Here is a 21,835-nt window from a genome sequence, read left to right as displayed (position 1 = left end):
AAGAAGTTAACTGAAATACTTTTCCATTGCATGTTGAGATGACTTGCAGATTTCATCATCAGGTTTCCCTTCTCCTGGCAGGTAATAATTACTCCTTTATCTGCTTCACAGTAGGTGGTCTAAGAGGAGAGTGTTCCAGTGTTCAACTTGGAATCTCAGTAGCTTCTTAGGGTATTTAAAGAAGGAAAAAAGTAGAACATATTGATTGATAAAATCACTAATGTTGTACAAAACACAGACAATATATCCAAGATGAAATAATGCTTCCAATTACTACTACTACTATTATTACTAGTAGTAGTAGTATTTTATTCACAAAAAACAGTAATACATAGCAAACAAGATTTATATGCTGGATTTCATATCCCAAGTGTCTAGGACTGTGTGATGTATTTTCGTATGATGCATGAAGATCCAAGTACGGTGGCCTTTTGCAACTGACAGATCGTGATTTTGTCAATGTTTATTGTTTTCAAATGCCGGCTGAGGTCTTTTAGTACAGCACCCAGTGTGCTGATTACCACTGGGACCACTTGTACTGATTTATGCCAGAGTCATTGTAGTTCAATTTTAAGATAATAATAATAATAATAATTTATTAGATTTGTATGCCGCCCCTCTCCGAAGACTCGGGGCGGCTCACAACAAGCGATAAAACAATATTGTACAGGCACAAATCTAATATTAAGAAAAAAAAACTAAAAACCCTATCAATTTAAAAAACCAAACAGCACATACATACCAAACATAAATTATAATAAGCCTGGGGGAAAGGTGTCTCAAATCCCCCATGCCTGGCGGTATAGATGGGTCTTAAGTAGTTTACGGAAGACGAGGGTGGGAGCAGTTCTAATCTCCGGGGGGAGTTGATTCCAGAGGGCCAGGGCCGCCACAGAGCAGGCTCTTCCCCTGGGGCCCGCCAGACGACATTGTTTAGTCGACGGGACCCAGAGAAGGCCAACTCTGTGGGACCTTATCGGCCGCTGGGATTCGTGCGGTAGTAGGCAGTTCCGGAGGTATTCTGGTCCAAGATCCTGATATCCACTAAATTTTTCTTGTTGTTTTTCATCAATTCGGCTGTAACCTGGTATGGCGACATATTATTGTTGTTGTTCTTATTGTTGTTGTTGTGGGTTTAATCACACTTGGGCAAATAAAGTGTTGAATTTCAATTTAATTCAAATAAGTTATGTATTAATAAATGTTTTGGTATTCTTGTGAGAAGATTATGATTTTCTATTTCAGAATAACCAACTTTCTACAAAAGAACTTATTCTTCTAGTTCTTTTGCTTCAGCAGGCAAACTACTTGACATTTTCTAAAATAAGTTGTTACTTTATGTGTACCATAACTAAAATTTCTGATTTTAGCAGTTTTTATTCTAGATATGACTTGAAACGCCTATGTCATTAAAACAAAGCCAACTGACGTATATATAGCCTTTTGAATTCTCAGAACTTTTCATTAAGCAAGTTATTGCAAAAAGGGCAAAAGGAAGAAGTAATGAAGTAAGAAAAAAGTGACAACGTCTTGCATATTTTCTCAGGGAAGAGTTCTGGAGAACAGAAAAGCTTGTGTGTGTGTTTGTTAGTGATGACTATTTTAGCACATGAAAACCTCATGGGAAATTGCCCAAGTGGAATATGAATGTTTGTATGCCAGTCTTTAATTCTGCAAATTTGATTCTGTAATAGCAAGCTACATGATGCTTCTATTAATTTTCTTTGAGTTATCTTTGGAATTAATTTGGCAAATTTTCTTGCTTGCCTTTGAATTAAAAGAAATGTTTTTTTTAAAAAACAACAACTTTCCTTCCTTTTAAAAAGCTTGCAAACTTCATGATCTCAGTGGATCCTATGTGTGAGTCTTAACCTAAAAGTCTGGATTTTTAAAACCAAACTGGATTGAAGGCCAAGGCTTCTTTTGCTTGAAGTAAACATCAAAGTCAATTTACTCATTTGCTGTGTTGCAGTGTTGCTAGGTTTTATATATACAGTGCTACCTCTACCTAAGAACTTAATTCATTCCCTGACCAGGTTCTTAAGTAGAATAATTCTTAATTATTTTTCCCATAGAAATGAATGTAAAAGCAAATAATGTTTGCAAAGCCATTAGGAAAGAAATAAAAGCTCAGAATTTGGGTGGGAGGAGGAGGAGGACGAAGGGAAGGAGGACAGTCGTTGCCGAAGGAAGAAGGGGAGGTGTGGGGAATCAAAAAAATCCAAAACTTTAAGGCTTAAAACAAAAAGAGGGACTCTGAGGAGGAGCACGCACCTCCCATACACCCACCGCTGCCTCCCATACACTGTGCCAGAGAGAGAAATGGCAGGAAACCAGCCAGGCCTTCGTGCTGCTCTCAAATTTCCTGGGAAATTTGTTTTTTTATAATATTTCTTTTGTTCAGTATTTGGGGCAAATATATTTACAAGTAATATCTTCTCTTGGTCTATTTGTATTTCAACCCCTAAAATCCTTCCCTCTTCATCTTGATATATTTCCTGTGGTTTCAACCATTCTTTAATATACGTTACTGCACCCTTTTTTTAAAATCATCAAGTGCACCAAATAGTTTACTGGTTCTTATCTAGAAAAGTTCTTAAGTAGAGGCATTCTTAAGTAGGGGTACAACTGTACGTGTAAACATAATACAGTGTCTTACAAACTTAATTGGTTCCGGGACGAGGTTCTTAAGGGGAAAGGTTTGTAAGACGAAACAATGTTTCCTATAGGAATCAATGGAAAAGCGATTAATGCGTGCAAGCCCAAAATTCACACCTTTTGCCAGCCGAAGCACCCGTTTTTGCGCTGCTGGGATTCCCCTGAGGCTCCCCTCCATGGGAAACCCCACCTCCGGACTTCTGTGTTTTTGTGATGCTTCAGGGGAATCCCAGCAGGGGAATCCCAGCATCGCAAAAATGAGCATTTCGCTGGCAACGGAAGTCCCGAGGTGGGGTTTCCCAGCGAAGAGAGCATCAGTGAAATCACAGCATCGCAAAAACACTGAAGTCCTCGAAACTCCACCTCCAGACCTCTGTGTTTTTGTGATGCTGCGATTTCACTGGACTTCCGTTGCCAGCGAAGCGTCTGTTTTGGCGCTGCTGGGATTCCCCTGCAGCATCACAAAAACACAGAAGTTCGGAGGTGGTGTTTCGCATGGAGGGGAGCCTCAGAGGAATCCCAGCAGCGCAAAAATGGGTGCTTCGCTGGCAACGGAAGTCCGGAGGCGGGGCATCCCAGCGACGGCGGTGGGTTTGTAAGGTGAAAATAGTTTGTAAGAAGAGGCAAAAAAAATCTTAAATCCCAGGTTTGTATCTCGAAAAGTTTGTATGACGAGACGTTTGTAAGACGAGGTATCACTGTACTTCCTTTCTCCCCACTTTTTAAAAGGAGAATGATAATTGTGATGAGAAATTTCCTACCACATCTTCAGTATTTTATGTCAAAAAATTTTCTCTTGCTAATGATTCTGAGACATTCCAAACTATTTTTTTATTCCTTTAGGTCAATTTCGTTGCTTGTCAGCTTTGTGCACTCTTGGCTGCATTTTGGTTTCGCTTGTACTTGAGGCCTAGTCAAGCCAACTCCGGTGTTCGTCATGCATTTGCCACAATTTTGGGCATATATTTTGCCCTCTTCTGCTTTGGTTGGTGAGTCATTCCTGCCTAGCTTTCTACTCAGTGCGACTATGAATTGAGTAGCTTGTATGCTGGGAATTGTAAAACGTTCTGTTGGGCAACTGTAACATTATGAAAACAAAATGTCAAAGCTCTTTGATCAGCAGGTACATATTCCGAGAAAGAAGCATGCATTCAGTCTGTGATTTAAGAGCAAGAGAGCAAGAGCAAAGGCGTTTACTTAAAAACAACAACACTGATTCAGATAAATTTTCATGACTGGATTCTTTCTACATAACTTTTAGTTAATTTTAGGGTGGTGTGTGGCTTAGTGGTTAATATCCTGAGCTTCTTGGCTGGAAAGCTGGCAGCTCAGTTTCGAGGCCCGAGGATCACATGATGGGGTGAACTTGTGTTCCTTCCCATCTAGCTGTTGTGGCCCACCACGTTTTGTGAAGCTGATAGCGGATCCCGTTGAAGAGAGACCAACTTGTTCATGCGCCAGCGGCTTGTGGAGTTGGCACACAAGTTGGAGAGAGGGGAGGATCGCAAGGACAGAGTACCCGAGGCAGAGGTTCAGCCAGGACCTTCAGAACCTCCAGCCCCTTATAGCAGCAATGAGGAAGAAGAGGTTTCTCCTCTTCTTGATGCAAGAGCCCACAGAGCTGCCAAGAGACAGAAATGGTTACTCCAGAGTTTAGTTTAGTTTAGTTTAGTTTAGTTTTATTGTATTTATATGCTGATCCTCTCCGAAGACTCAGGGCAGCTTACAACATATAAAAAGGACAATGTACATTGAAATCTAATTAATTAAGATTAAAAGTTAAATCTAAAAACTAAAAAAAACGATTAAAATACACACATATCCATTCAATCAACAAATCCACTATACATGAATCGTCCAGGTGGTAGAATCTAATGACTAGTGATGGGTGAACTGAACCTGCACAATTTGGGTCTGTACTGAATTTTGCGGTGTTCGGTATGCCGAACCCGAACCCGAAATTTTTTCAAACTTTGGGCCAAGTTCGAGGTCGTGTTCAGCGTTTGGAGCTTTGAAGGCACCCGGCAGGTTGCTAAGGACGCCAAGGTGATCACTTCCTGGATTCCATGGAATCCAGGAAGTGATCATCTTGGCGTCCTTAGCAACCTGCCAGTGACATCAAAACTCCGCCCCTGGAATCTCTTCATGGGAGGGATTCCCCGTTCGGGTTCGGGTTCAGTTCGGGTTCGGCCGAATTTTGCGTAAAGTTCGTCCGAACTTGCCGAACCCAAACACCGTTGGGTTTGCCCATCACTACTAATGACCCCAAGCTTGACAGCATAGGTGAGTCTTTAGACTCTTACGAAAGGCGAGGAGGGTTGGGGGCAGTACGAATCTTTGGGGGGAGCTGATTCCAGAGGGCCGGGGCCCTCACAGAGAAGGCTCTTCACCTAGGTCCTGCCAAGTGATATTTTCTAGTTGGCAGGACTTGTAGAAGGCCAACTCTGTGGGACCTAACCGGCTGCTGGGATTCGTGCTGCAGGAGGCCGTCCCATAAGTAAGAGGAGGTCTCAGATTTGGGGCTAATTGGCCACTCCCCTACTCTACTTAAGAACAGTAGAAGCATCTGAAAGGCTTCAGGAAACAATAGTTTCAACTCGTGTATCTGTCTTGAGTGTCTTGGGAATCCCTGTTTCTCTGCTTCAGATTTCTTATAGTGGAAAACTCCTGGGCCTTTTGCCAAGCCTTTGGAAACTACTTGAGATAGCAAGAATTAATTGCATTGCTTTGAGTTAAGACTGATTGAATGTGCTCCAGCTGCTAATGAAGTTTAAATGGTAGCTGACTTTTTGCAAGAAAGGATTGCTTTTGCATTTGTGTGTGTGCCTCCACTGCTAAGCTAGCAGTGGTTCATTGATTAAGTTCGTTCAAATAGTGTGTCCATTACATTCGTAATTGGGGGCAGAACATCTACAAGTTGATTGCATGCAAATGTGGGTAGATAGATAGGCATCACCTTGGTGGGAAGGTAAAAGTGCTCCATGATATCATTCTGGCCACATGACTATGTAAATCTCTTCGGACAGTGGTCTTGAACTAGACATGAGCACAACTCTCAGACAGCAATGATTAATGGAGTAAAAATCCTCAGGGACTCCTTCACTTTTAGTTCACTCAGTAAAGCTTTGTTGTCTATTAGTTATTATAGACTTTGGGAAATGGAATTTCTTTTTCTTCTTCTCTTCCAAGGTACTCCATCCATATTTTTACTTTAGTGATGACAAGTTATTTCATCATGAACTTGGCCAGTATTGCCAACATTCATAGGTAAGTTCATGTGTCTATCTTAAGTGTTAAAAACAATATGTTGTTTCTTTATGTTCCTTTACTGATATGATTCATGGGTGCTTGCGACCTTGTGTTCTTGTCTTGTGGCACCTCTTATTTCAGCCATTTTAAGGCATTGATTAAATGCACACTAATTACAAAGAGCAAGGAAGATTATCTCGATGAAAATGTACAAAATCCAATGCCAGAATGATGGTTGAAATGCTGTATATTTTTCCTTATTTATTAAATCTACATGTGTCACACATCTCCCCAATAACGTGACTCTTTATTATTGTTGTTGTTGTTGTTGTTATTATTATTATTATTATTATTATTATTATTATTATTATTTATTAGATTTGTATGCCACCCCTCTCCGTTCCCTCCGCTCCCTCTATAACAGACAGAAAATATTCTGAAATGGCTCAGATAGACACTTTCTAATTCACTAAACTCTAGGGAGAGGAGACATAGCCCAATCAGATTCACAACATTGATGTCAGTTCCACCAAATAGACAAAATTCAGGCATCAATTCCACAGGATGGCTAAAACTGTTTTTATTGAGATCGGTTATATATTGTAGTTATTGTTGATAGATCCACAGACTATAAGAAAGCCATAAAAAATTACGAAAATTTGCTGTCTAAAATACAGCGAAGCAAAATAAATAGCTGGATTGGGAACCAGGTTCTACTTTAGTGTACTTAACAGTTCTTTTGATTATAGTGTGTTTGTCTAAAGTGTTTGATACTATCAATGCATATGATTCTAGGTATTCTTTTTTGGTAGCTATGGGATACCTTACCCTGTGCCATATTAGCCGAATATATATATTCCAGTATGGTATTCTCACTACAGATTTCTCAGGGTAAGTAGTACTAATACATATTTTTATACTATAATAAATAGAAATCAGAGGAATTCAGTATCATATGATTTGTTTTAATTAATAATATGTCAAAATGTGCATGTAGATGATGGAACTAGATGAATTTTAAACTGTTGGTGAGGGATATAATCTTCCAGCCTTTTAGTAAATATTTATATTTCAAATGAATTAGGCCTACTGATAGGGCCAAAAGTGAGATGTTGAATATTAGAACTCTGTGTCTCAATAGCACTTGGACAGTGCTATTTACACAGTGCTTTTACATTCCTCCCTAAGTGATTTACAGAGTCAGCATATTGCTCCCAACAACCTGGGCCCTCATTTTACCAACCTTGGAAGGATGGAAGGCTGAATCAATCTTGAGTCTGGTGAGATTCAAGCTGCCAAATTGTAGGCATCTGGCAGTCAGCAGAAGTAACCTGCAGTAGTGCATTCTAGCCACTGTGCCACCACAGTTTCAAAAATTAGAAATGTATTTTATGCAACATGTCTTTTGCAGGAATAAATACTGTGCTGTTTTATTATTGTTATTTTGCTGCAGCTCTTTTCTTGAAGTATATTTAGTCCATTTTTAAGTATGCAATTTAATCGGCTCACCTGGCATAGGTAGAATTAGTAACCTTCTATTGAAAATAGTATTTATTTATTTAGTTGGTTAGTTAGTTAGTTAGTTAGTTAGTTAGTTAGTTAGTTAGTTAGTTAGTTAGTTAGTCAGTCAGTTATTGGATTTGTATACCGCCCCTTTCCGTAGACTCGGGGCAGCTAACAACAGTAATAAAAAACAGCATGTAAATCCAATACTAATACAACTAAAAAACCCTTATTGTAAAACCAAACATCCATACAAACAAACATACCATGCATAAATTGTAAAGGCCTAGGGGGAAAGAATATCGCAGAGGTGGGTTTTAAGGAGCTTACGAAAGGCGAGGAGGGTGGGGGCAATTCTAATCTCCGGGGGGAGTTGGTTCCAGAGGGCCGGGGCCGCCACAGAGAAGGCTTTTCCCCTGGGCCCTGCCAAATGACATTGTTTTGTTGACGGGACCCGGAGAAGGCCCACTCTGTGGGACCTAACCGGTCGCTGGGATTCGTGCGGCAGAAGGCGGTCTCGTAGACACCCTGGTCCGGTGCCATGAAGGGCTTTATAGGTGATGACCAACACTTTGAATTGTGACCGGAAACTGATCGGCAACCAGTGCAGACTGCGGAGTGTTGGTGTTACATGGGCATTTTTGGGAAAGCCCATGATTGCTCTCGCAGCTGCATTCTGCACGATCTGAAGTTTCCGAACACTTTTCAAATTTGAAACATTGCAGGATTACTTATATAGAGTAACTAACCATGGCCAGTCGGAATCTATTCAAACATCTTAATTAAAATAAATTTTCATTCGATATTTTTTCTACCTGCTTAAAAATTAAAATGTTTAGATAATCTTGCATTTCATTAGCTGTCCTGGTTCTTTTTGCTTTTTTAAAATGATTTTATACGTTTATAACTATAGTTTTACATTTTAAATAATTTTTAATGTCTTACTTTTTTAATACAAGAAGACGATTTTGGTAAGTTCCTTTCTTTTCCCCCAGTTTTAAAAACTGTTTATAATTCAGACAGAGGGGAAAGGTTTAACAAGAACTCTTTGTTTAAATATTTGACCTTTTGGAACACTTCATCTTTTCCATTGTTCCAGACATACAAAGATATGATTAATCAGCAAAATCCTACAAGTTTAATGGTTATATAGTAAAAATGGCATTTCAGTATGCATCTTCATCAGACCTGTCAAAACGATTCCTGGCCCTTTATCTTTTGATTCTAGACATTCCAGTGGCTTCAGTTGCAAATTTATGGTAAACATACTTATTCAGGGTTTGTGGGAAATACGCTCTTGTACAATAAGCCTAGTACATTTCAGATAGGAGTTTTGGAAATGCTGTTGCCAGCGATGGGAACATTTCCTTTAGATATTCTGGGTCACAAAACATTTAATTCCATAGCAGCATAGGTGGATATATTTCAAGAACGTTGCCCCTAAACTGACAAAGACCTAAGACTAACAAATCATATCATGTGGTGATCTCACAAAAGGAATCTCAAAAAGGCCTATTAGAAGAAAGGGCCTCAAAACTTTCATGAATGAATAAGGACAAAATTTGAACTGAAACTACAAATACAGTGTTCCCTCGCTTTTCGCGGGTTCGAACTTCGCGAATATCCTATACCACGGTTTTTCAAAAAAAATTAATTAAAAAATACTTTGCGGGGGGGGGGGTTATACCACGGTTTTTCCCACCCAATGATGTCATACGTCATCGCCAAACATTTGTCTGCCATTGCTGATTGGCCGTAATCTCGACCAATCAGCGTTGTTATCGCAAAAAAAAATAATTATTGTTAATAAATAATTATGTTTATAAATATCAGGATCACTAAGGGTCTTATTCAATGGTGAGTACCAGTAATAATGATGAGGAAATGGTTGTTAAGGGAATGGGAAATGGTAATTTAGGGGTTTAAAGTGTTAAGGGATGGCTTGTGATACTGTTCATAGCCAAAAATGGTGTATTTACTTCCGCATCTCTACTTCGCGGAAATTCGACTTTCATGGGCAGTCTCGAAACGCATCCCCCGCGAAAATCGAGGGAACACTGTATTTCAGTTAGAATAATTCCATGGCTATCAAAGACTTGAGATGCACTTCTCGGTGGTGCTGGCAACCCTGGGGCTAAAGTTGATGTCCAGGGTCAGTGGTAGTCATTGAGACCTATTAAAGGCCCTACACCTCTATTCCAGCCCCTGTGCCGCCACTGAGTATTGCCACTATACAGGGCAAAGATGAAGGATAGAAGAGCAAGTTGGTGGACTAGAAGAGTCCTTGCAGTCATAAATGCTGGGCTGTAAAGCACCCAAATATTGATCATGTGACTGTGGGTAGCACTTCATAGTTAGTATTTGTTCAGCACTGCTATAACTCCAGTCACCGGATGAATGATCGTCACTCACGGACTGCCTGTATTCTCATCCAAGCTTCATTTACAGGTAGTCCTTGGGGTACAACCGCAATAAGGACCAGGATTTCCATTGTTAAGTGATGGGGCCATAAACTGCAATCTCATGTGACCACATTGCTTAGCAACTGAAAGTGTGGCAATTCCCGTTGCTGTGGTAATCCTAGAACTGTGCATGTTGCTAAGTGAGGACCTTGCATGACCACAATGTAGGAAAAGTTAGAAGTCCCAGGTAGGCCACAAGGAGAGACATTCGGTCCGCTGTGGCAGACATTAAGGAGTGAGGGGCTTGCTTTGGTGTAAGTCCTGAGGCAGCACTTGTGGGTGGTGCTACCCTTCAGCAATTTCAACCCATTGCCATTGTTCCAGGGTGTCTACTTATGGGCTAGTGCTGTCTGAAGTGCCATCACAAGCATCCTACAGCCCCATATCCCTTAGCCACACCAGCCAGCCACAAGGCCTTGAATCCTTGATTTGGCCAAGTGTGATTAGACACACAAGGAATTTGTCTTTGGTGAAGAAACATTGGGTGTATTTGCAAGGCAACAGAGAAAATAATAAGATAATAAATGAATAAATAATAGTAATACAGACATACTATATGGGTTGATATACGTACACGTATTAGATAGAATTGTGAGAATTAGATGTTCAGTAGCATGATGACATTTATTTTTATTTATTTTATTTTATTTATTTATTTGTCAAACAATTATAGGGTGATAATTTGTACATATAAAACGTTAGATAAGTAATGATAAAAAGTAGACAATAGGACAGGGACGGTAGGCACAGTGGTGTGCTTATGCACGCCCCTTTCAGACCTCTTAGAAAGGAGGAGAGATCAATTGTAGATAGTCTAAGGTTAAAGGTTTTGGGGTTAGGAGTAGAAACCACAGAATCAGGTAGTGCATTCCAGGCGTTGATTACTCTGTTGCTGAACTCGTAGTTTTTGCAGTCAAGTTTGGAGCGGTTGACATTTAGTTTAAATCGATTTCGTGCTCGTGTGTTGTTGCGGTTGAAGGTGAAGTAGTCGTTAACAGGTAGGACATTTTGGTATATGATTTTATGAACTATAATTAAGTCGGAACGGAGATGATGGAATTGTAAGTTGTCTAAACCAAGAATTTCAAGTCTGGTGGAGTAAGGTATTTTGTTGTGAGAAGAGGAACGAAGGACTCTTCTTGTGAAATATTTCTGGACTCTCTCAATTGTGTTGATGTCAGATATGCAATGTGGGTTCCATACAGGCGAGCTGTATTCTAGGATTGGTCCGACAAATGTTTTGTAAGCTCTTGCTAGCAGTTCAAAATTACCAGAGAAGAAGCTGCGAAGGATTAGGTTAACAACTCTTAAAGGTTTTGGGGTTAGGAGTAGAAACCACAGAATCAGGTAGTGCATTCCAGGCGTTGATTACTCTGTTGCTGAAGTCGTATTTTTTGCAGTCAAGTGTCCGGGTGTTTGGTTCTCTTGGCATGCAATGCCCTATAGCGCCATCCTGAAGGAGAAGTTGAAACAGATTGCCTTCAAGATGTGAGGGGTTTGCAAGTATCTTCTCAGCCTTGACATCCTGGACACAGATTGTTTCAATTCCTTCCCTCAGGATGGCAAGGTATTACTGCATATGCATGTCAAGATATTAGTCACAGGGAGAGTTTTTCCCCCCTTGTGTCATCACTGCTGAACACAGATTACCACAATAAGACCCACAGACAATCACTGAAATGAGTCAAGGACTAAAAACTAACAATACTCTAATTGTAATTCATCTTAAAGAGCATGTGTGTGTATATGCATGGAGAATTGGCTGATTCTCTTAGCTGCTGAGTTTGAGTTAGAATTATTTGGCATTTATTATTCTGCTACTAATTTTTGAAACTCACTGTTTCTAGTAGTAGAAAAAGTACAGGAAATGGTAAGTGATCACCCTACTCAGTGTTAGGTTCTGTTAGGGTGACGTCTTTCTTCACAAAATATTGTTCTCACAGGTGAGAAAATAAAGTTAGGAATCACTGACATAGAGAATTAAACCTCTAAGTTAAACTAATATCTTGGCTGTCATTTAAATTCTGGTGTTTAGCTGAAAGTGCACAGATTAAGTTCATTACAATGTTTCTCTGCAAAGCAAACTACAGTGCTTGTTAATTATATACTACACACATACACATTTGGGAAGGTATAATGTCATTTGAACTATGTGTACCTGGAGATCAACTTGTAATGAATTTGCTACAAAATTGGCTTGACTTGTAAACTGTGCATTTAAACACAGAAGTAATTGATCAAATGAATGTGCTGACAAGGGAATGTAATCAACCTATTGCTGAACAGCTGTTTCAGATAGACAGTCTTGTAGTTTTGCCACCATTGTGCAATGTTATTGTTCAGAACAAATTTCCTAAAGCAAGAAAGAGCATGCATTAAAATATAACCCTTTAAAATTATATAAAGTATACCTTTATATTAAGTTATGCAATTAACGTTATCAACCAAACAACAAGATATTATTTAGTCGTTTGCCCTCCTTGCCATATAGCAAATACACACATTGTATGCAGCTTGTAACTTCTAAACAGTCTTCACGGTAGCCTTGTAAGTTTCCCATTTCAATGGGTGAATCCTGATGTACAGTATAAAGGTCTTTTGCTACCGTTGAACTATCATTGCAGTTGTATGTATGTTTGTTGTTGTGGTTGGCTCTGGCCCAGCTCCTGCCCCAAGGAATATGGAGGTGGATGCAGGGGAAACATCAACATGTCATAGGCCTGTTTTATTGCCGAGAGAGTCAGGGAGTGAAGTTTCTTCGGAAGAAGAAGAAGGTGGGGGTGACTTGGAAGAGGGGAGTTTGGCAGACAGCCCAGGAGGAGATCAATGATCTTATCATCCCTGGATTCGGAACAAGAATGTATGACACATCCATGCATGTGTAGAGTGATGCATAGGAGACAACAACTGAAGGATTGTTACAAGAGAAAATGAGACCACCTGTGGTTGGATGGGGCTGCTGTAATTAATGCTACAGATAAAAGAGCAGTCTGCTGTTTTAGCCTCATGGCAGTTTATTTGATTCATAGTTTCGTCAAGATCGTGGTTTTTGCTGTTCAAGATTGTGTGTGGACTTTCTGGACTTTAGAATTGGACTCAAATTCCCAGTTAGTGGGTGAGCATTTGGGTTGCATTTAACCTGTGCCTTGTGTGTACCAGAAAATCCCTTTGACATTTAAAAAGGGAACTGTTTCTGTTTTTCTGTTGATAAAGACTTTTGGGTTTTCCTTCTATCGTGTGGTGTGTGTCTTTGTGGACTAATTACCCTGTAATTACGGGCGGTTGAAACACGCCGGCAGAACAGTTTGTTATGGAAGGAAAGTCTTTGTGCATAAAATGATAGATTCCCAATTAATATTGCAGCTTGTGCATTTCAAACCCATATCAAATATCAGTTCTGAACAGGGAAGATGCAAGTTTCACTTTTTCAGACAAATATGAAGCCTAGTATGTGATGATTGTCGTGATATAAATGATTCTGTATAGCTGTGCTCACACAAGCTGTTAAACATAGTTGAGCTGGTTCAGTTTTGCTTTACTACATTGGGTGAATCCATCTCTTGTATTTTGTTAACTATGATTTATTCTGGTTATATGAATACAAATCATTGTAGCTTAGTCAATAACCCAGGCTTAAACAAATTATATCTTCTTGTGCTGTGTGAACACAATCTGTATATATATTAAGTGGTGATCACAGGAGGCATTGTGATCATTTCTGGCTACTCTGGACTTTAATAATTCTTATAATGCATGGTCTTTGCCATGTTATCTGTGTCTGATGAGAATTGGTCCAAAAATATTTGATCTGCAGATTGTTTAAATTGTAAGAATATATTAAGGTAAAAAATGCAAACATATTTAAGCACGCAAAATGCTATCTTTCTGCCTTTTATTACAGCCCATTGATGATTGTCACTCAAAAGATCACAACTCTTGCATTCCAGGTTCATGATGGTAAGGAAGGAAGATTATTTTCCCATTTTCCATCTTCTGTGTAAAATTCTGTAAATAGACATTGGCAGCCTTTGGGGAAAAAGTAGTCAGTGAAGTGTTGTCTCTGCCAAGATCTTGAAATCATCTTGTTACAATTAGGGTTTGGTAATAATAATTTTAAAAACCCGGAAGTCTATGGACAGTTTTGCTTATTTAACCCTTATTTGTTCTGTTTTTTTAAAAAACATTACAAATAATCTATATAAATCATAAGAAAGATGTCAGAAATTGCATCCTCAATTGTTTTGATGGACTGAGTCATATTTATGGCAATATTTTTTTTAAAAAAGTGTGGTAGCTAATGACTCACAAGGACTCAGGAGCTCAAATTCCTAGTCAAACCTCAACCATGGAAACTATCTGAATGACTTTGGCGTACCCCATATAACTCCTGGAGGAAAAGATATAATTGTCAAACAAACAGTAGATTCAATAATCAATTACTGCAGTTTTTAGAGCATAAGGCGCATCGGAGTATAAGAGAAGGAAAGAGAAGGAGAAATGTACATTATGGGAGTACAGTGATCCCTCGATTTTTGCAATCTCGTTCTTCACGAAACGCTATATCGCGATTTTTCCCACCCGATGACGTCACTCTCTTCCTTCCTTTCTCATCTTTCTTTCTCTCTCTCTTTCTCTATCTTGCTTCTTCCTCTCTCACACTCTCTTCCTCCCTCTCTCATCTCTTTCTTTCCTTCTCTCTCTTTCTCTATCTCTCCCCCTCTTGCTGGCGGGCGGGCGGGCGAGTGGGGGCATCAGCGAGGAAGACCCAGGGAAGGTTCCTTCGGCCGCCCAGCAGCTGATCTGCTCGGTAGCGCAGCAGCAGCGAGGAGCCGAATCGGGGTTTCCCCTTTACGTGGGCGGCGGGGAAACCCCGATCTTCGTCTGCTCGCTGCTGCTGCGCTACCGAGCAGATCAGCTGCTGGGCGGTCGCAGCAGCAGCGAGCAGACGAAGATCGGGGTTTCCCCGCCGCCCACGCAAAGGGGAAACCCCGATCTTCGTCTGCTCGCTGCTGCTGCGCTACCGAGCAGATCAGCTGCTGGGCGGCCGAAGGAACCTTCCCTGGGTCTTCCCCGCCGCCCACGCAAACTCCACCATCTGCGCATGCGCGGCCATGAAAAAAAGGGCATGCATGCGCAGATGGTGTTTTTACTTCCGCAACCCTACATAGCAAAAAATCGATTATCGCGAGGGGTCTTGGAACGGAACCCTCGCGATAATCGAGGGATCACTGTATATTAATGGCAGAAAGTGTAATCACACTAACTCCTCCCAATTATTTACATAGATCTACTCCAAACAAGACTAGGGTTTAACTCAGCTGCCTTATCTTAATACTAAAACAGGACACTTACATTTCAGATTATAATTTTACAGATCTTTAAAACTGATGTGGCTTTCTGGAAGCATACATTATTCTCTATTATTTAAAAGAAGATAGAATAACACTGTGTCTCTTCTGATCAAGCAATTATTTTTTAAAAACCCATCATTTTGTTAAGTTGTCTAGCATTCGTTGAAGTCCATATATCTTCAAGTTGCCAAGGTTGGGAAACACTGGTCTAGAACAATAATAAATCAGTCTTTAAAAAACTTAATCTCCTTGCATCCAGATTAAGCAGCTGATTAGCACAAGAAAACAAAATTCTGCGTCTGCCTCTCCTTCCAGCTAAAGCTGCATTTTAGTTTCACTTTCGTTTTAGCTCCTAGTTTGCCTTGCAGCCTCAATCAACTGAGAGTCAGGAAGCTGATAATGAGTTCCTTGGCTTAATAGGCTCTGCTGTTTGCTACAAGGAGGTAAATTGCTGGGAGGCAGAGGCCAAAGGGTTTGGGTGGGTGGGACGGCATTCATTGTATAAAACGCACCTAGGTTTTCACCCTCTTTTGGGGGATAAAAAGGTGTATCTTATACTCCAAAAAATATGGTATATGATTTTATTAGTTATGGAAGTTTTTAAAAGCTGCATAGACCCTTTCTACATAAATAGTTATCAATTTCATTTTCCCCTTGACAGCAGAAGTACCAATATTTGTTTTATACAAATGAAAATTTGTAAGCTTAACATTCTCTTAACAGTATTTTGAAACATTGTGTTCTGCCTTATCTTTGTTACAAGGAAAGAGACTGGAATAAATGAGAACATTTAGATACAAATAGCACTTAGACTTATATACCGCTTCAGAGTGCTTTACAGTCCTCTCTAAGCAGTTTACAGAGTCAGCATGTGGCCCCCAACAATCTGGGTTCTCATTTAACGACCTTGGAAGGCTGGAAGATTGAGTCAACCTTCTTGGAGGGGGCCTGGGAGGAGGATTTAAATCATGTTTTCTCTTCAGTGTCATATTAGTGGTATACAATGTAAACTTTTTGGCTCATCCAAAATTACTTAATATAATTAGATTGAGTCTAACTTAAAAAAAAAAAGACTAAAAATTAAAAATTTCTCTCAGATCAAGACTGGCTCCTGGGAGACAACATTATCACATTGATACAGTTTTGTTGATAATTATATGGAGGGTCTTGGACTTCTCAATTTCTTGATTTCCTGATAGACTTGGTTTTCTGCTTAACGTATTTTTTTGGGGGGAAACCAATTCTAACTTCTGAATGCCTGAGGACATTGATGGACCAGACAAATAAGAATCCAAATAAGAATCAAATATTCTGTTTACATCACACATTTTTTCCCATGCTCCTATTTTTGCTTAGAAGTCAATGCAATGAGACTTTTTTTAAATACAGTGGTACCTCATGATACGAACTTAATTGGTTCCAGGAGGAGGTTCGTAAGGTGAAAAGTTTGTAAGACGAAACAATGTTTCCCATAGGAATCAATGTAAAAGCAAATAATGGGTGCAAATCCTTCAGGAAAATCCCAAACTTTAGAAGGGAGGCGAACAGAGGGCAGGGAGGAGCAGCTAAAGGGGGAGGGTGGAAGAAGCAAGGCTAGGCTAAAGGGTGAGTGGGAAAGAAGAAAGGCAAGGGGGGCGCCCCTCCCTTTTCTTTCTTCAAAAGACACCCTTTCAGTGCCTGTGCAAGCACGCTGTTCTCCTACTTTTTAAAATGCAAACTCTTTCCTCCTCCAAGCCGCCCCTCCCTTTTCTTTCTTCAAAAAAGGGGGGGGGAAAGAAACCCCTTCATCCCAGCAGCAGCGGCTTGGGTTTGTAAGGTGAAAATAGTTCGGAAGAAGAGGCAAAAAAATCTTAAACACCAGGTTCGTATCTCGAAAAGTTCGTTAGAAGAGGCGTTCGTAAGATGAGGTACCACTGTATGTTCATATAAAATTCTGGAGTTAATCTCATCTCATTTTATAGGAACAGTAAAATTGCTTTTTATTATTTTATTACATTAATGTGTAATATTGTCTAGCTTTACTGTTGGTAAGTTTCTAGCTAACGTTCACCTACTGGATTTATTCTTCTAAACAAAGATCCCTGGCCGTGCCTAGCACCTTTGGTAGAAAAACACACATGCTACTAAGAGCTGTATTTCTTTACCAGATTAGAGTCTGATAAGAAGATTGTTGGGATAACTGGAGTCCATGCTGGCTACAGTTCCTAATCTGAGGAACTATAAGTTCATTTAATATAAATTTATAATAAATGTATATGTCAAGTATTTCTTAATGTATAAGACAATGTAATTTCTAGGAATCTCTAAAATAGTTTCTACAACCCAGATCCCCTTTTTGAAGCACTCAGACAATAAAAGTTAGATGCAGCATCTATTGAATTGTATTTTATTGTCTATAATTGTCTCTCTTTTGCAAAGTTTAATTGTTATGTCTTTTTGATAGGAATAGGTAAAAAAGCTGAAGATTTAACTTCTGAACAGAAGCAGCTTGCTATAAAGTAAGAAAACACAGTGGCAGTGAACAATTTAAAAAAATCTAATACATGGCTTATCTTAGATGCTTTTACACTCTTTCTATTAATGTAATGTAAATAATTATCCTTGCACTTTTAAATTCTGGAATAATTATATTATATTCTTGAGACCTATTATCTGTAAATATTTCTCTGTATTATGACTCTTTTCCATGATCTAAATATATAAAGAATAGGATTGATTTTGACTTGATTTTTTTCCCCATTACTATTATGATCCACAGACAAATATCTAAACCAAGTATCATGTATTATAAGATTTCTAGATGTATTTTTCTATATATGCATCATGCATCTTATTTAAACAAATTGTAGGAGATGACCAGGTTGAGCCCAAAGGAAGGGTCAAGCCTGTCATAAGTTTGGAGTCCCTTCGTATCCACAAGAGATCTAAGTCCAGCCCACCTTGAATTCCATTGATTCTTATCTACAATTTGCCTCGGTCGCTAGTAGTTCAGATTCTTGTAGAGAGTGCATGGATTAAACTTGCACTCATTTGAATTACCTTGTTTCTTGATTTTTTGCAATATTCCAGATGCATTCTAGCAAAAGTGAAATGGTAGACAGAGATAATAGAAATTGCACATGCAATTGAAAATATTTGAATATAGGTATTATACAGATATCTATGTAATTGCCTAATCAGATAACCTCGTGGATGTGGTCTCTTGACTGCACAAATTGTTTTATTCATGAAATATTCAATCTCCAAATGTCACCATAGAACAGTGATGGCAAACTTTTTTGGTTCACGTGCAAAAAGGTGTGTATGTGTGTGTGTGAGTGTGCTAGCATGCATGCACTTGCCCACATCCTTCCCTCCCCCCCATGCATGCACACCCCTCCCTGCACTGCCCCCCGCGCATGCACATAGGCCTTTTTGAAACCTGGTAGGTGGGAAAAAAATGGCCAAATGGGCAAACTGGATGTTTGGAAAAACGCACTTCCGGTTTGCCATTGTGCTTTTTTTTTGCACTCCAAAGGGTTCAGGGAAGCTTCCCGAAGGTCTGGAGTGCAAAAAAACAACGGGCAAGCTGGAAGTTTGGATAACGCACTTCCGGTTTGCCCATTGTGCTTTTTTTGCACTCCAGGGCTTCAAGAAGCTTCCCTGAACCCTCCGGAGTGTAAAAAACAGCACAACGGCAAACCGGAAGTTTGGAAAAAAAACACTTCCAGTTTGCCCATTGTGCTGTTTTTTGCACTCCGGGGCTTCAAGAAGCTTCTCTGAATCCTTCGGAGTGCAAAAAACAGCACAATGGCAAACTGGAGATGCATTTTTCCGAACCTCTGGTTTGCCCATTGGGGGAGGGGTTTTTTGGCCTCTGGGGCGTCAGGGAAGCTTGTCTGAAGCATCCAGAGGACAAAACAGCCTTTCCCAAGGCTGAAAATCAGCTGCACGTGCTGGAGCTGAAACATGGCAAAGTCTCGTGTGCCCTCCAATATGGCTCCACGTGCCACCTGTGGCATACGTACCATAAGTTCGCCATTACGGCTAAAGGATAATTTTCACTTGACAATGTCCTCCAAAGAATTGTGTCTTGTAAATTTATTATATGTTTCACTAGTTTTTCTTCCTCAGACTTTAAACTCTGTTTAAAAAAACCTGCCATTTATTGAAAATTTAATAATTGCTTTTCCCTCCCAAAATGTTTGTTTTGACAGGACAAGGCCTTCCTTATTGGAGTATCTGAGCTATCATCTCAACTTCATGAGCATTATGGCTGGCCCATGCAGCAATTTTAAGGATTATATAGATTTCATTGAAGGGAGACACGTGCAGGTGAAGTTAATAAAGGTCAGCTGGAAATCGAGGAGTTGTGATACATTCCCTGATCCTTCTCCAGTGGTAAGCCACAAAATTCTAATTCTGAAATACTGAAATTGTTTTGACAATGTGACTGTTAAGAGGCAATACAGCCGGAGACCGTATCATTTTTAAGACTAATAATCCAGAAGAAAATACCTTTTTTTTTTTCAATATTAGAAAGTGCGGACAATAAGTCATACTTTCAGTAGTTCATTTCTTAAAACACTTAGTTTTTGTTTTAAAGGCTTTATTCTCTCAGATGTAATCTTACTGATATTTTAATCTCTTTCCTTTGTAGGGAGCTATCCTGCAGAAACTTGGTATCACGCTCCTATCTATGGTGGTGTTCTTGACGCTTACCAAGACCTTCCCAGCCACTTACATTGTTGACGATCAATTTATGAACCAATCTTCATTCTTGACAAGGCTTGGCTTTCTCTATGTGGTCATGCAAGCCTCAAAGCCCAAATACTACTTTGCCTGGTCACTTGGTAATGCTTGTTTAGGATTGTTTTTCAGGGCATTCTTACACAGGTAGTCCTCAACTTATGACCACAATTGAGCCCCAAACTTTCTGTTGCTAAGTGAGACAGTTGCTAAGCGAATTCTGTCCCATTTTTTTTGCCTTCTGTTGCCACATTTGTTGAGTGAATCCTTGCAGGTTAAGTTAGTAATCTGGCTTCCCCATTGACTTTGCTCGGCAGGAGGTTACAAAAGGGGATCACATGACCCCGGGACATGGCGGCCATCATAAATACGAGTCAGTTGCCAAGCATCTAAATTTTGATCATCTGACCATGTCGGATGTTACAACGGTCATAGGTGTGAAAATGGGTATCTTTTAGTGCCGTTGTAACTTTGAACGATCATTAAATGAACTGTTGTAATTTGAGGACCACCTGTACTTAATGTGAATGTATTCATTTTATCCATTAAGGCATAAACGTGACTCAAAACCAGGGAATATTGCTGTATTATACACTTGACATTAAGCACATTATTTCTGAAGAAAAATTATGACTTTTCTAATTATAAATGCACATCTATTTCCCAGTCCGAATAAGTATCAGAGATATCAGATAAGCTAAAACTCATATATATATATATATATGCGTTAAACATCTGGTAATATTTTTATTTAGAATTATTTATTTTGTGCTGGATATATGCTAGTCGTTTCTGACTCTAGGGGTTGGTGTTTATCTCTTTTTCAAAGCCAAAAAGCCAGTGCTGTCAAAAGACGTCTTCATGTTCATATGGCCAGCATGACTAAACAGCAAAGGCGCACAGAACTCTGTTACCTTCCCACCAGGGGTGGGTTCTTCCTGGTTTGGACCGGTTTGCGCGAACCAGTAGCGACCCACTGGTGACGTCACAATAACATCACCAAACCGGATTGGTCGGTGACATGGACTTAAAAAAAAAATTAATTTTTTTTCCCCTATCTGAGCATGTGCAAAAGCTGAGTTTTGGCACTGTGCATGTGTTCACCATCTGTTTTTCGGCTTTGTTTTTTTGCCACGTGTGGAAGGAAGTGGACTGGCATCATGGTTAATTAGAACCCATAGGTCCCTATTTTTCTACTTGCTTTTTTTTACGTGCTTTCAAACTGCTAGATTGGCAGAAGCTGGGACAAGCACTAGGGATTCAAACCGCTGAACTGCCGACTTTTCGATCAACAAGCTCAGCGTCTTAGCCACTGAGCCACCATGTCCCTCTATTAAATTAATTATTAAATTTATCAACATCCATAAATATAGCATTGCATTGGCATCCTTCAGTCTCAAAAGACCATGGTATCATGCTCTGGATTCCCCAGAGCATGAAGCCTGGATAAGTTAATTAATTAGTGTTAGTGATACTAACATTAAGATTAGTATCTTCCCAATATGTTGAATCAAATCCCACAATCTTATAATGGTTGTACTTGTTATAGGAATTAAAATCTAAATGCTCAAGTTCATCAGGTTAGCAAAGGCTGGTCCACACTTTCCAGGACCAGGACAGTTTAGCCATGGTAGACCCCCAGATCCTGCCACAAATTATGCAATATACGCTGATTCTAATGCTAACCGATTCTCGCTCAGGATAGAAGCTATCCAGAAAGCCTCATTTTAGTAATGAAAATACCTGATTTCAGGGCATGCTTAGCTGCATGTTAGCAAGTGGCCTATTTGCCAATGACTCTAAAGTGTGCAATGGGGTTGATATTCCTGGAGGGGTCTGTAATATGGTAAATGATTTAGCTTTACTAGATAAATGGTCAAAGCA

General features: G+C 39.7%; 1 protein-coding gene across 1 annotated transcript in view; it reads left to right on the top strand.

Moving 5' to 3' along the window:
• The window catches only part of MBOAT1 (membrane bound O-acyltransferase domain containing 1), a 51,299-nt gene that overhangs the window by 10,797 nt on the left and 18,667 nt on the right, over nucleotides 1-21,835 (top strand). Inside the window, exons 2-8 of the mRNA XM_070747378.1 lie at nucleotides 3,502-3,647; nucleotides 5,848-5,925; nucleotides 6,703-6,798; nucleotides 13,774-13,829; nucleotides 17,667-17,721; nucleotides 19,420-19,603; nucleotides 19,863-20,055. Of these exons, the coding sequence (XP_070603479.1) occupies nucleotides 3,502-3,647; nucleotides 5,848-5,925; nucleotides 6,703-6,798; nucleotides 13,774-13,829; nucleotides 17,667-17,721; nucleotides 19,420-19,603; nucleotides 19,863-20,055 (808 nt within the window). The remainder of the gene's footprint in view (nucleotides 1-3,501; nucleotides 3,648-5,847; nucleotides 5,926-6,702; nucleotides 6,799-13,773; nucleotides 13,830-17,666; nucleotides 17,722-19,419; nucleotides 19,604-19,862; nucleotides 20,056-21,835) is intronic.

Source organism: Erythrolamprus reginae, chromosome 3 (assembly GCF_031021105.1).
Source record: "Erythrolamprus reginae isolate rEryReg1 chromosome 3, rEryReg1.hap1, whole genome shotgun sequence".
Taxonomy (NCBI): Eukaryota; Metazoa; Chordata; class Lepidosauria; order Squamata; family Dipsadidae; genus Erythrolamprus; species Erythrolamprus reginae.
This window is presented reverse-complemented; position numbering and strand designations above follow the sequence as displayed.